Below are 16,011 nucleotides of genomic sequence, written 5' to 3'. Positions count from 1 at the left end.
AAGCTCGTTCCATAAACAATTTTTAGACTTCACTAACAACTATTAAAAACTATCTTTTAATTCCCTATCAACTGCACTTCTAAAAGCAGGCAAGAAGCCCATTTCGCGACCCATTTCACGACTCTCCTGCCTGAATGTAAAGCTCTATTTCTGGCTGCTTCCTTCTGCATATTTAACATGGTCAGAGAGCTGGGAGGGATCGTGGCGTGGGACCCGGTGGCAGCTCCGTGAGCGCCGCTGAAGATAGTCCATCTGAACAAACCGCAGCGCCAAGTCACGGCATGCTGCTTCACTTGGCACATCCCGCGCCGCGCTTGCCACTCGGCACCGTGCTGCAGTGCAGACCCGGCACCCACACGCAGCCACGTGCACAACGCACGGACCACCACTTCAGGGTGGGGTTTCCAAGACGTCCGTGGCGCCTGGGTAGCTGGGCGGCTGTCGCTCGTCCCCCTATTGACGCAGGTTCACCTCTTTCCACCTATCAAGGACGCTCCTCTGCAGTTCTGGCACACAGCTAAACCCCTGCCGTGCTGAAAAGAGACGGGATCCAACCCCCGGGTGCATCCTCATGATGATTTGAGTTGCGTCTCATCATGCTACACATCCCGGTAAAGTTACATGAATAGGGCAGTAAGTGGCAAGGTGTTTAGAGCCACTGGGTCACACTGGGAGCGCCCAGATTCAAACCACATGCCGGCACCTCTACCCCTGATGAAGCTGCTTACCCTCAGCTGCTCTAGCTGTATAAATGCGTAAATCGCTGTAAGATGCTTAATCTTGTAAGTCGCTTTGGAGAAAAGCATCACCTGAAGAAATAAATAAGGCAATTTATTGACTGATTACAGGACCTTTGTATCAGGGTCTGGAAAACATCAGAGGACACAGGTTTTCTGTCCCAAGGAATCACACTCAGCTCTATGGGGTGTCATACAGCACTCCGTAGAGGGAAAAATAACTAATATATTAGCTTTGTTTCCTGGTTTGTCACACGCAGTTACGGGCACTGGTGAAAGTGGACAAGAGGATGCTGCTTTGCTAACGGAAAAAGACGCTGCTAAATATAGCGCGGCTCAGGGATTACAATTGAGGGAGCAAACGAAACGGATAGAGAGAGACAGACAGGGATTGAGGGATTACATCTGCACTCAGTCACTCAACTAGAGTACATGCTCACAGGATAGTGAGCGTCACCACGGACACGCACTCCACATCCTTCACACTCAGGAAGGGACATGTAGAAACTGTAAAAAGTAGAGAGAAAAAGCACAAACAAAAGTGTCCCGTCCAGGGTGTCACGCATCCCTGTATTCCCGACCACCTCCAGATGATCGCAGCCCAGGATTGGACAGGTGGTTATTGATAACAAATGTAATCACAATGATAAACAATCAAGCACGGCAAGAGAACAATAAACAACCCATTTTCGTAACTAGTAGCGCCATCAAATGTACAACTAGACGTCACGTACCGTAGTTGTGTTTGGACACGGCCGTTTATGGATAGCAACTACTCCTGTACACTTTCCGCCACTGCAGACGAAGCGGGTGTAGCTGCTGAGTGAGGGACAGAACGTTTAAAATAAGACATGACCCAGGTGGACTGAAGGCCAGGCCAAAAAATAAAAGTTTAAAAAAAAAAAAAAAAAAAAACAATGTGTAGAGCTGTCAAGTATAGATCACCGAAGCCATGTGGCAACCTAGAGCAGCACTTGTGACCGATCACTCGTATTCACATAGCACTTGGTCTAGTGCAAAGGAACAAAGGAGGTGGCGTTATAATGACACAGTGTTATGACAGTCATCTTGACACATTTTCGACGTCCTCGGTCCCCGAGCAGTACGTGTCGCAGGCCGCATCGTTGAGAGATCATATACCAAGGCATTTAAAAGCGTCAGAAAGTGATGGAATGCGTTACATTTTGAAATCAAAAGGAGGGAGCAGAGAAGATAACTGTAGGGGTATGGGATTAAATCGGATATTGTAAGAATACGATTCTCAATGTTGTTTAAAACCAACTAATTGGTTTTTTACTGTTTGCAGGACAACAAACCCAGTGCATACACTTCCATGAATTCTTAATGGACCCCTTCACGTTCTCATTTAAATACTTGTCAACTTTGCTGAGCAGAGGACTAAATCCGCCATCTACTATTTATTCAGCAACAAAAACATCAGACTGCTATTAATAAAAAAGGTTGACGGTCCTGATTTCCCCCCCCCCCCCATTTGCTTATTCTAGCTTTTAGGCAGAAATCAGAACACTTTGAGAAAGCGATTCTTTCGACCTGCAGAAAAGACACCTGGCACTGCTGCGGGGTTGCCAAGTGCGGCATAGCGCAAACACACACACACACACAAATTCATTCACCTTTGTGGTCAATAAAACTGTTACGGTGTGAATCACACCATCACTGGAACCACTTTTATAGTTATATATGAACACTAAACAGCTGCTGAGCGAGGAAAGGATTTAAATCAGTTCTAAACGAGCCAAGAGTCGAAATGCTTGGGTCGAGGAACTTCTGATAAATCGACACATAACTACATACGCCAGTGGTGGGGCTGCATGAATAACCTCGAACTGAACCACCTACGGGTCACAATGCCCACTGTGCAGCCGCCTATGACTCAGCTCTGCCCTTCAGCGTACAGTGGCCAAGAAGGGCGCGTTGAAAGCAGGACCGCAAACCGACGTCGTCCTCCCCTCGTCACCCAAACGCCCGTATGAACTGCAAAGAGGAACAAATCTGGATGAAAACGCCGCCGTCGATGCGGAAAAAAAGAAAGGATAATGTCGTGCTTCACAGCTATAACCCTGGTTGGCTACTCCAGCGTTTCCTATCATGGCCGCAGATACCTGCGGGAAACGCTCCAAGAGACACATGGAAAAAAGGTGGTTCAAACTCGAGCACGTCGGATAGGGAAAGTGCAAAACGGACACGAGTCTGCAGGGTTTTGGAGCCATTTGACAGAACTCACCTGCACTAACACTGCAACACACACCGCACCGCATTACTGCTCTGAACAGGACTGGACCCATGCCATTCCGCAAAAATGCACCTCACACATCAGCAGGACAGCTGGCGGCGCAGCGGTGAGAGCTGCTGACTTAGGACCCAAAGCGCGTGGGTTGAAATCCCAGCTATAGTACCCTTGAGTAAGGTACTGACCCTAAAATCGCTCCGGTAAAATAACCCTGCTGTATAAATGGGTAAATAATTGTAGGCAGATCAACATTGTACGTTACCTTGGAAAAAAGTGTCACATAAACAGAGTAACACTACCAGTTACCTTCTTACGCGGCTTTCGGTCATGATTTACCCTAGATATCCCCTGGAAGAGCTATCTAAATCGTTCTCGAAGCGAGGTGAGGATTTCATTCGCTTTTAAGTGCTCCCAACTGCTACTGGAGAGTTGGGAGTGAACATCGAACAGCAGAACCGAGTTCTATTTTTTATATATAGTCATTAAATTGACAGATTTCTCCAAAAGCCATCTACATTGTTGCGTCCAAACACTAAGGCACTTACGAATATTTACCCATTTATGCAGCCAGGGTAATTTTTACTTGACCACTTAAGGGTAAGTACCTTGCTCAAGGGCACTGCAGGTACTGGGTTACCTGATATTTTAATAAATATACTCGTTTAGCCTGAACATGACAGTGTGTTGGTCAGCAGCGGCTCTGTAGATACTGTGTTTTTTGGAGAACAACGATGTTTTATTTCTCTCTTTCCAATAAAAATGCTGCTAAGACAGCAGAGCCATGAGAAGCTATGAAATTACATATTCTGAGTAAAGCGAGTTCATACAATGTTTTCTGTATTTATTTCATTATTATGTATGTATTGTGTACTTATTTCATTGGAATTACTGACATTGTATAATTTTAATGGAGCAGCAGATTTAATTTGTTGAGAAGACTGATGGGGTAATTGTTTTTGTTAACATAGTGGTTTGCAACATGAAAATTTACACTAAAATAACTTGATAAGAGTATTTTTTCCACCTGACAGTTTTAACTTACTAAAATTGCTGGGCAAGTACTTTTACTTGAGTAATTGTGTTTTTTAAAAGTAAAAAGACAAATTCTGAGCTCTACTTCCAAGAACAAAGGTACATTCTATTCAAATAATAACATGATGCTCGGAAAGTTATTTATTTTATATCAGTTATGTCTAGGCCAGGCATAAACATTGCGAAGATGTTGTCTGTGTGTAATAATTATGATGTGCAAAGTCAGTGCTACGTGGAAACTTCCTGAATTTCACAACCCATACGGAATGGAGAAGAGGAAGCTGTGCACTGCATTTCAAGTGTTTCGAAGATGTTCACGCCAAAACGCGTGCTGGAGGATTACTTATGAGCACCTGTCGTAACCTCATGCGTTTGATGGCAGGTCCTGGGGTGAATGGGCTTCTCCGTATAACCGAGCAGCGATTTTGTCTGAAAACACACAGGGCTCCACCCTGTATAATGTTTACTGCAGACGTATGGCATGGGAACAGCGGAACATCGCCAACAAAAACATGGTAATGTAAGCACGCAGATTCACAAGGCTGGATACTGGGTTTATCTTCTCATTCCCCACTATGGCCCTCAGGATTAGGGTTATGGTTAGGGAGTAAGGGTAAGGATTAGGGGTTAGGGATTACGGGCTATAGGGATTAGGGGCAAGATAAACAGTAAAGAGTAGGGGTATGGTTAGGGATTAGGGGTAAGGGTAAGGATTAGGGGTAGGGATTAGGGGCAGGATAAGGGGTGAGGGGAAAAATAAAGAGTGAGAGGTAGGGGTATGGTTAGGGATTAGGGGTAAGGATTAGCAGTTACGGGCTAGGGTTAGGGATTAGGGGCAAGATAAGTGGCTAGGAGTAGGGGTATGGTTAGGGATTAGGGGTAAGGATTAGGGGTAGGGTTAGGGATTAGGGGCAAGATAAATAGTTAGGGGTAGGGGTATGGTTAGGGATAAGGATTAGCAGTTACGGGTGAGGGTTATGGTTAGGGTTGCACTTACCAGAAGGGTGGAGGTTTGATCACATGTTACATTTATAATATATATTATGAAACATTTATGAATTTAACTGATGCTTTTCTCCAAAGCGACATGTGTTAATCCACCCGCAATTATTTACCCATTTATACAGCAGGGTAATTTTACTGGAGCAATTTAGGGTATTTTATAACCTTTAGGACTTGCATTTAATATATAGTGTCCCACAAAGGCAGGGGGGAGGAGCTGGAAGTGCAATGACTGAAGGAAGAAAAAGGCTGCAGGTTCACATCCCACCTTGAGCAAGGTACTTACCCTAACTGCTCCAGTAAAGTTACCATGCTGTATGGGTAAATAACAACTGTCGGTAGATGAACACGGAACAAGAGTCAACGGAAATGTATCTTATTCATGATTTTTCGTTGGACTGCTATGTAGCCTTTGTGTCTCCTGTGTGTGAGCACTGGACAGCTGCAGTGTCTCTGCTCCTCCCCCCCTCTCTCTCTCTCTCTCTCTCTCTCTCTCTCTCTCTCTCTCTCTCTCTCTCTCTCTCTCTCTCTCTCTCTCTCACACCGCGTCCTGCTGCGCTCTCGCGGAAACACTCACTGACTGTATGATTTTGCGGATCTTTCGGGCTTCACCTCCGCGCAGCCGAACCAAGGGGACAGAGACCCGAGAGCCCCGAGATTCCGAAATGAACTGAACATGATGATGAAAAACACTTATAATTCATATTCATGCGGAATCATGGTGTGGAAATTCACTCGCGCTCGTTTAGCTGTCAAACTATTTTCAGATGCAGCTGAGTAGAGCGCTGTACGGAATGGAATGCTGTTACTTGTTATTATTGTTCATATTATTCTATCATGTTATTTTTATATTTTTAAAGAATTTTTCCAGCATTGCTTGCTGCCGCATCATTCATTCACATGATTCGCTCTCCGACCATTTATTTTTTTTACCCGTCCTGCCTGGCTTATTATATACCCACTACGAACCAGCTCAACCTCAACGTCCGCCATTTGCTAAGGAATTCATTTTATCAGCAATAAATAAGCAGCGGGTGCTTTTTTTAAAAAAAAAAAAAAAAGAGGAAAAAGAGAGAGTGGTAAGATGTGCACTGCTGACTGACTGACTGACTGTCCCTGCAGGTGCGCGCGGAGGTAGAACAGCGCGGTACGGAGCGAGCGGCCCCCCGGCGCCAAATAGTCGCGTTTTTGCCCCCTTTTTTTTTTTTTTTAAAACACTAAACTTAAGCAGCGAGGCACAACACATGGCTGAAACGTGAATTAGCGGCCGAACGCGAACGGTGTCCCCCCTCCAGGGAGGAGAAACTCACCCGAGCCGCCATCTTCACAAGTGTCGGGCGTTCAGGGACGCAGCTCAGAACGAAAACCGCCAGCACCGCGGACAGGGGCCTTGTGAGCGAGCGCGAGCGCGGGCGCGGAGGCGCGCGCGTCAGAGGAACAGGGCTGCGCATGCGCGAACGTGGCGTCAAGGGAATACAAGTGCCCTCGCTAACTAGCGGTATGACACACCGGCGGCGGCGCACCGGCTCTCTCGCAGTATCCTATTAGGCCGCTAAATAAATACGGCATTTTATTATTGATCAGATCTGCGCGTGTCACCCACCCTTCAGGCAATTTGAAGGGGAAAATGGGCTCGGCGGCTGCAGCGTGTGTCCAGTCTGTGTTACAACTTCCACGTGGATTACTCACGTGCTCATAATTTACCCTGCAGTAATTTCACCGATTGTTACACCGCTGCCATGAGCAGGACAGGCCGCCTGGCCCAGAGCGCAGATCTGCTGGCGGAAGCTCTGTCCGCACACAGTAAGCAGAGGAGGGCAAAAAAAAGAGATTCTCAGAACTCACAATCCGAGGAAATAAAAATCTTTAATTAGAAAATGACTTAACTTCAGCAACCCCACCCCATCTCCTAAGAACCAAAGCACTCCATCACAGGGACTCTTTTTTTTTTTTTCCATTTTTTTTGTACAAACACACATATTTGACAGGGCTCTCTGTGACTTTATTCTGTATCATTATAAAAAAGGTGACAGGCAGGACAGGCAGAGACTCAGTGTTATGTACATACTGGGAGAAACGGAACAGGAGGAAACAGCGTGCTCGCAGTTGATGCCAAACCTGCCGAGACCCTCCCGTAAACTAATCAGTCCATTATCAGCTAGCGGTACCAAACCGGCGCGTGGCGAGGTATACTCCGATTCGAGGAATCCCCATAAGGAATCTGGGCGGCTCTTCGCCAATACTCAGATAACTCTGCGCACAATATATAAGTATATTTATATATAAATTGTATATGCTTCTTGTTATTTTACAATATTCCCTGATGGCTGGCTGAGGCCGCCAAATGTTACACAGAAACGTAAAAAAAAAAAATACAAGGTTGTGATAATGATGATGAAACCGTCCTTTGGGGGAGACTTTAAAAACTTTCAGAGTGAAAGCAGAAAGGGAGACAGAAATCCCACTGCAGTTTGGAGCGCGTTTGTTGTTTCCCCCGTCCCCACAAATGTTTCACACAGTCACACACGCTCTCCACTGTGCAGAGGTCCAGACTTCTGTAAGCAAGACAAACAAGGGTTAGTCATACAAGTTCTTTATCAGAAACAGGATGGCAAGCAGTGGTTGAAGACATGAATGTAGCCAAAAGGTTGTCATCAATTCCAATCCCCAAGGGGGTCAATTGCTGTAGTGCAGTTGCTCAAAAGTATTACCTGAAACTACAGCAGTATATATATAATTTTTTTTTTTTTTTTTTTTACAAAAAAGCAACTTTTCAATAAGTATTAGCTACACTAAAAATAAAGCTCTGCAGCTCATGAAGCATTTGACAAAGCAGTAAAAACATACAAACTTACAAGTACCCTTCCTAAATCCAAGAGAAATTTATTTCAGGTTTTAATAAAAAAAATACTGAGGGACTGATAGCCCAAATCAAAATTTGACAGTACTTCCTCAGATATTTAAGCAAGTTCTATAGTGAAATTATATAAAATCCTGTTATTGTACTTTGCACTCGTACTTGTCTGATGAGTAATGCGTGATAAAAGTAATTTTAGACAGGAGTGCACCTTACATAAACAGCAAAGTTTCAGGACGTCCCCACTGGCAAACTAAATTGTTGTGTGCCCGAAGTTACATTCAAACATGGATCTCCACTGTGGAACATCAGCCACTTCTGGTAAGGATTCCCAGGGAACACAAACTGGTCTGTGCTCCCTTGGAGGGAGACAGTGGCTGGGGATTACTCCGTTACTGATCACAGCAACAGCTACAGTGAGCTAGGCACCTATGGAGCTGCACGTGGAACAGGGCAAAAAAAAAAAAAAAAAAAAAAAAAAAAAAAAAACTTTCACTCTATGGCAACTTGAGGGCTGTGCAGCATATATACTGAGAAGAACACTGCACCAAGAGTACGTGTATTGGAGCAGGAGTGCATCTGAGACAACCAACCTCAGTGTTTGTGGTGTCTCGGTTGAAGGGGAGATAAAAACTGGGGAACTGGCCAAGACTAAACTGGGACCAAAAAAAAGAAAAAAAAAAAAGTTCTGTGTTGACGCAGCATGCAGTGATCACCTATGTCAGCTTCTTGGCTTTGTTGTAGAGAGAGTCCACTACTTTGCTCATGTTCTGAATGGTCTCCAACGCTGCTTCATATGTTTTGTCTACTGGTGGTTCGTCAAAAATGATGAGGACTCCCTCTCCCTGGTCCAGAATTCCTATGAATAAGAAATGGCAAAAACACATGAAACATTGCAAAATTATGGCTATAACACAGTTTACCTTTAAGTTCTAGGTACACACAATACCTAGGATAAATTTTTACAAAGTTGATTTAGGCCGTGAACGCAGAGTCACTGACCACGTGAACATATTACTTCAACACCAGTAAGGCAGAAACAACTTCTGTAGTTGTTTTTATTGCATGATTGTTTATAAATATTAGTGTGAATTATTTTCTTCATTTTCACAGATGTAACCCTTCTCCCATTTGCAAAATCAAAACAATTATACGGGAAGCTGTTTAGTTACACTGACATTTGCATAAATCAAAGAAGATCTAAAAAGTAATTTTACATATAATGAAATAGTTTCTAAACTCTGCATGAAATTGATTCTGTAATGAATTCAAAGCTACCTGCTGTTCCTGTTTGCTTCAGCACAATTAATTTTAATTTTTCTGGTGCTGTATATGCATATTGAGACTTCAAACGTTGTATAAACCACAAAAATATCAGACTTACAATAAGTTTAAAGTTCTTAAAGTGAGAACTATTAAGTATAAAACGCCATAGTACTAGCAAGCCAAACGGAGACTGACCCATGAAATAAATGCATGCATTATACATAGGTGTTTACATTTTTATATACAGCAAGACTTGAGATGACAGGTGCTCATTTTACAGGTGTACACACACACACACGCACACACACACACCTGAGATTTTGCACTCTGGGGTAATACAGACCCCCTTTAAACAGTTTGTTTTAAATCATGGAATGATCATGTCTTTCAAATTTTCCATCTTAAGGCTCAGTATTTGTTAACATATGACATTTAAAACTTCATCATGGCACTATATGCTTAATTTTTTGTACGTATATTGCAAAAATTATGCTTAATTTGGACAAAACAACAATTTGTAGTGTCCCATATTACCTGATGTATGGGTTTGGTTAAACGTGACTTAAACCCTGCCGAGATTATTTGCTCCTAACCACTACACATAAAGTCATCTACACCAAATAACTATTATTGCAAAAATGTCTTAATGCCCAAATTAGTTAGCTGGGGACAACCATTTTATAATGTATCGTTTTAGTCTTGTGTACCAGCATGGAGAAGCATCCAAATGTCACAAAGCAACTTCCATTTACCATGAAACTTCTTGTCGAGGATCATCTGTGACAACTTCCTCTCGACATCTCCCTGGAGCAGAAAAGGCCCATGAAAAATTAAGGCTTTAAACGAAAAAAACGGCTCAGGTAAGCCACAGCTGCCAACGCCTGAAGGTAAGACCTTCATGGTAGAACTATTTGGTGGTCTCTCAATGAGTCTCACCTGGTCTGTAGGTTTTCACCATTTCAACACTAACTTAAAGCATGCACAAAATGAGACTTTCAGCACATTCCAGAAAAATTCATAATGGTGGTGATATTTTTCTCTAACAACAAACCTACTGAGCAGTGAAAAGCTACAGATCCTGAAATGCCTGGCTCAGGAACAATGTTTAGACATTTAATATTCTTTGCTGACATCAAGACAACTTACAAGGATTTGTACAATGAGCATCATACACAAAGTTCACGGCTGAAACAGAAATTTCATCAAGCTATCAACAAACACATAAGAACTAAGGATTCATACCTTGGGGAGTTTGATGAGGGATGAAATGTGTTCAATCTGAGAGAAGAGAAGCCAATACTTAGTGAAAATCAAATTAATCAGCAAAATAGCCAACAAAAAAAAAAAAAACCACACTTACCTGCACTCTGGAAAAAGGTTCAATGACACGAATGAGGTTCTGTTCTAGCAGGTTGTCGTACAGCTTGGCCAGGTGGGTGTTGATGATGGGGTCATCCCTTAACTCGGCTCTGTATTCCGTCAAGGCCTGAGGAAGAAAACCGGACCCAGACATCCCGTAAGAGTTTAAGCTTCGAACAAAAGACAAGTGCAATGAAATTAACAATATATGATGGTATCAAAGGCATATTAGCCAGCCTGATTGATTAAAAATACGACCATTAAAACATACCTTCTCAAAGTCAGCCAACGACCTGTTCTTACTTGCTTGAGCCACACATTTCAGTGCATCTGTCTGTAGAGGAGGGAGAGCATTCAAATCTGTATTCAGTCAAAGTCTGATGAAAGTTAGTTATGAACAGTTACCATTCCTCTTCCAAAAACTGCAGCTCCACGCCTGATTTTACATTCAAAGCCAGCAAAGAAATCTGATATTGATGAAATGGGTCACACTGAACAGCTGTGATTGAAGATCCACATACTGTACTATCAGCTGGGACCAGGTCAAGAATATCTTTGTTTGAGCAGATTTCTTTTTCTAAAAAAACTGGCTATAAAAACTGAATAAACTTCAACTATGCATTTCAAGCCAGATGAAGATGAGGTCTTGTGAGAAAATGAGTTTTGTCATACAGACCCAGGCCTAAGGCCTATGCAACTAAGTAACAAAGCCAAGGACAGTGGGGTAGATGGCTGGAGAAAACTCAGCCGCAAGCTTACCTGTCGCCCAGCATAGCGTAGAGCCAATTTACCACTAATGAGGGCCTGCACATCCTCTGGTCTAAAGAGGACAAAGGAAACACGTTATGTGCCATTATATCTTATCACCAAACCACCCGTTCTGGTGGTCTTAACTATTGCACAAACTACCAGATGTACAGGAGTCTGTCAGCAAAACCTTTCATGCATTTCAAAATCACATGGCAACTAAATAGAGAAACTTATAGCACACAAATGTAATTTAGCAAACAAATGTAACATTGATTTGCCTTGAAGAAAACCATCAGCTAAAATAAATACAGATTTTATGTGTGAAAATAATCCACTCCAAAATCCTCAATCCCTATGGGCCGTGATTCTAGCGAAGCACACCAAGACCACCCCCGGAGAACACTCACGCATTGAGCATGATCCGGCACAGCAGCATGTACTTGAGAGCGGTGATTGCACGGGGGCTATCGATGGAATCGTACCCCTCAAACGCCTCATAGAAGTACGAGTAGGCAGTCTTCCAGTCTTTCTCCTCCGCTGCATGAATAATCCCTACAGGAGGAACAGCTAGTTCAACCAAAGAAATCTGAGCAGATGTGGGCTGGGAGTGATAAAAGCTGTGCTTCAGAAAGATTAAAGGTTCATCTCATACATCTACCAAAGATTTTTGTTTTAGCACAGCCACCTTCTTAATGTCTGCATCCTGTTTCCAAACACACCTCACTATTTAATTTAAACTCACATTGCATATCTAGGATAATACCCACTGTTTTTTTCCTTTATACAACCTAATTTTGACTTTCAAATTCGCACAATGGGAATTCCATTAATTTGCCCCAGCCTTTTTTGATGTACACCAATTCCACTGCTTTGCCCAACAAACAAAGCAGAGGCTATGATTTACTTTATTGCAGTCCAAGTCAGAGAAGTTAGTTTATAAGAGATATATAAAAACAAGTGTAATTGGGTTTTTACTGTTAAAATATGGAATTAAGTATTGTATCAGAAGCAAAAAGAGAACAGAAATGCAGAAAAGTCACTGCCTTTCTTTGAAGGAGAATCACCTGACTGCATGTCCAGAGCAGCCTGCAACTTGGGTGGACAGTAGATGGCATTGGCTGTGGTCCTGGCAGATGTCAGGGCGGCACGGGCTTTGGGCAGGTTACTGAGTGCATGGTAGGTCTTGCTCTCCAGCAACTGCACCTCCACCAGCAGGGCCTTGTCATCCATCTTCTTCAGCTCCTGAAGTAGCTGGGAACCTACATGGGGGTCAAAAGAGGGAAAGAAACCCCCAAAGTCACAAAGAATTCAACTGTTTCCTTTTGTGATATTTATCTTCATGCTATCATAAAATATTTAGGAAAAGACATTCAAGAAAAATAATAAAATAAAAAATAAATGACTTATGATCATTAATCTGTGACATGAAACATTTAATTTCAAATACAATTGCAAAGCAGAAATCCTTAGAAAACACAAGTGCCCCATGACTTCCCTGTGACATATGACTTCATTTTATGATTAAAGAAAATATATTTTGAAACATGTGTGCATAAATATGCAAAATCAATTACAGGCAGTTAAGATGATAAAGGGATTCACAAAGATCTCTGTGTGAAAGCCTATCGCCAATCATTCTTACGTAAACACCAGGTACAGAAAATGCTTCTCTGTTCGAGGACAAGGAGCAGCACCAGAACTCACCAAGTAATAATGCCTCTTGGTACCTCTTAGTGTCAAAATAGAGGGAGACAAGACGAGCCTACGGGGGGGAGAAGCAACCGTCACTGCAAATGATAGTTTACATCACTAAAATAAACTGACCTGCATGCTGATTTTAATTTATTCCTCAATATGAAACTGTAGATAATTGAAGATACAACTATGTACTGCCATATTTTAAGATCTGCATGAAGAGTTTCACTCCTTTATTCTAAAAACATTTAAAAAAAAAAAATACCACCAACTGTCTTGACACCTCTAAACAAAGCCCAAGTCTGCAGTTAAGAAATTCAACCAAGTGCAGCTTTCACAGGTACAGCTTGTCACCCATTGCAGAATGCACTGTCATCTACCCTAATTTATATACCACTTTGGGGAAATGCATTTACGAAATGAATAAATGTAAATGTTGAAATGAGTATTTCATATACTTGTTAAAAACAGTATCAGACATGAAAGTCTCCACACCAAGTCTGGCAAAAAACACAGTGGATCATCGGCAAATACCTCCAAGGCCTGACGTAGGAAGGTCCTCTTCTCCAGCTTGGCCCACTCAATGCACTCTAGGCACAGCTCCACCTCCTGGCCAGTGGCTGCTTCCATGTCCAGAAAGAGGTCCAGCAACGAGCGCACCAGACGCGCTGCTTTGGCCTTGCTGATCGAATTAAGAAATGGCCGCACATACTTCAGCAGGCCCCCTAGCTCTGCAGGACACAACGAACAAGTATGAGAAGAGCTCTCTTCGGCATAGACACTTAAAAAGAAAAGCACTGGGAGTATCTGCAAAAATTCCTTCGAGTAATTGAAGTAGCTTCCGCAACAGAGGAACCATCCATATGGTTGCAGACAAGTTTACTGAAGCATGAACAAATCTGATTGTGGCAATGATCACCGTATCATCATTGGGAACACTGACTGTACAACGTCTTACCTGCAGCCTGTCCCGTCTTGGCCAGAAGACCACCAAGTTCCAAAATGCTCTGCTCCTTGACACGCACTGCCTCCTCATCACTGTCTTGGATGTCACGCTTCACTGTGGGCACAACAACTCATGCTCAAGCACCAAGAAATACATCTGTTCCACAAAGCATCTGGCTTCAACACCGGAACGACGCACTTGTGTAAGCAGCAGTGAATTAAATATGACGGAACTGAAATCAAAGCTAAAGATAACTGAAGGAGAGACACTAAGGGGGGGGGGGGCCTTGTCCAACTGAACATGAGACAAAAAGCAGCAAATAGGTGCACCAGTATTAACACTCAATAAAAAAAAAAAAGTTCAAAGTCCTAAATGGAAAATTTACCAAACAGTCCAAGCCAGCAGTGACAAGTAATGATGCATGTGCCAACAAAATCAGGAAAACGTGTAACTCATTTATCAAACTACAATGATGGTAATGTACTTCAGCTAAACTACAATTTCAGCCATTTTTACACTGTGGAAAGTGAATAATACAACAGTTTTCACAATTCTTATTTGACAACTCTCGCGTTTATTAAAATAAACGTCACTAGCCATGATTTAAGTTTCAGTCCTTTTTATTTGAAATCTGCCTAATGTGACTATTAAAATAAATGTACATTTAGAGTACATGTTACACAGCCCTCAAAACAAAAGAATGCCTTGCAATTCTCCACATACTTACAACTCAGTAAAACATCCATGCTCCAAAAAAAAAAAAAAAAAAAAAAAAAAAAAAGTCAACATAAATGAGTATGAGTCACTCATACTTCTTTATTGCAATCTCCAGTTTCAGATGGACGTTTGTCCACCGTAAACAGCTGACACACAACCCCTGGGGCCAAAATGCCAGCTGTTAATACATTTATTCCCCTGGAGAATCCCCCCATGACAAAAGTGTCACAGCAATTTGACACTTGCGACACCACAAGAGAGACGGATTTGTGCTCCACAGGTCTAACACGCTTGCTTAAAATGTTACCAGAGAGCACATCAAGCTGATCCGGCTAAATATTTGCACAGACAATTAAAAAAAAAAAAAAAAAAAAGAAAAAGCACAAGAAGATCATGAGGAAGACACAATCTGGTAGTAACACGTTCTGAGACCAAACACCTGAGCTGTGCTGTGTGTGCTCGCTAGCGGCTAGGTGGCTAAGTGGCTAGCTAACCCCAGTTACCTCACTTTCACCTAAAAAAAGGCTATTAACAGGCGCGAACACGACAGAAACACTTGCGTTCCAGTCCTACCAAAAAATGTCAATAATACGAATGACCCATTATCTTAACAAAACAAAAGCTAGGGGATAGCCTTAGAGCTACATGGACCGCTAATGCAGAACTGCACAGCAGCCAGCGCGTTGATGCCTGCCTGACGACGGGGTTGCCTAAATTTTATTGCTCTTAGTTTTAAAACACGTACAATTATGTAAATTCCCTAATGGGCATCGGTTTTTATTGACAAGAACATACAGTAAGGGGGGAAAACAACTTTTAACTGAACACCCGAGCGCCTCGGCCTACCACACGTTTTTCACAGTGAGTCAGCAGCGTGAGCCGGCTATCGTCAGTCAGTGCAAATCGCCGGGCGGAATTCTCTCCGCCTGTGGAATAAAGTGACCGATTCCGTTGCAGCACGTCGCAATATTATCATCACTTACCGATTGAATGCAAAATATCGATGGACGCGTTGCGGTCCGTGCTGAGGAGAGACTGAGCCCTCTGAAACTCGACCACTGCCGCGGCCGCCATCTTACCTACAATCAGACTGCCTGGTTCTCATAACAGCACGAAAGCGGCGCCGGAAGTTCCGCTACGGTAGCATGCTGGGATATTGAGTTTATTTGTCCATTATCGCGATTTTTGTTGAGACGTTCGAATTAAGATATTTACCGCGCGTATGGAGAATTATCCAGCGTTTAAATGTGCAGTATTTCATTTCTTCACAATAATTATTCTTTGCTTCGCTAGTAAACTGTTTCGTCCCCCCCAAAAAGATGAACTGAAGCATGTTAAGCATCATCCTATATCATACTTTTAATATTTCAAAAGATATTTGTGTGACATATTTATAGAC

The 16,011-nt window shown here is 42.7% G+C and overlaps 2 protein-coding genes across 4 annotated transcripts in view; both read right to left on the bottom strand.

Annotated features, from left to right (window-relative positions):
• LOC108937311 (vesicle-fusing ATPase) overlaps positions 1–6,448 on the bottom strand; it is a 28,669-nt gene extending 22,221 nt beyond the window's left edge. For all 3 annotated transcript variants that reach the window (XR_001966334.2, XM_018757142.2, XM_018757149.2), the window contains exon 1: positions 6,333–6,448. Coding sequence is in view for 2 of the 3 variants with exons in the window: in XM_018757142.2 (XP_018612658.1) it covers positions 6,333–6,344 (12 nt within the window). In the remaining variant the exon portion in view is untranslated. The remainder of the gene's footprint in view (positions 1–6,332) is intronic.
• A 427-nt stretch (positions 6,449–6,875) lies between these two features.
• LOC108936691 (26S proteasome non-ATPase regulatory subunit 11) lies at positions 6,876–15,712 on the bottom strand. The gene is made up of 13 exons (XM_018756210.1): positions 15,596–15,712; positions 13,908–14,009; positions 13,484–13,680; positions 12,959–13,016; positions 12,319–12,513; positions 11,662–11,806; positions 11,264–11,324; positions 10,776–10,838; positions 10,506–10,631; positions 10,388–10,423; positions 9,898–9,949; positions 8,596–8,738; positions 6,876–7,577 (listed from the first exon to the last, which is right to left on the bottom strand). The coding sequence occupies exons 1-12, from the start codon at positions 15,684–15,686 to the stop codon at positions 8,596–8,598; spliced, it is 1,269 nt and encodes a 422-aa protein (XP_018611726.1). The 5' UTR covers positions 15,687–15,712; the 3' UTR covers positions 6,876–7,577.
• Positions 15,713–16,011: the final 299 nt, after the last annotated feature.

Source organism: Scleropages formosus, chromosome 8 (genome assembly GCF_900964775.1).
Source record: "Scleropages formosus chromosome 8, fSclFor1.1, whole genome shotgun sequence".
NCBI classification, from domain to species: Eukaryota; Metazoa; Chordata; class Actinopteri; order Osteoglossiformes; family Osteoglossidae; genus Scleropages; species Scleropages formosus.
This window is presented reverse-complemented; position numbering and strand designations above follow the sequence as displayed.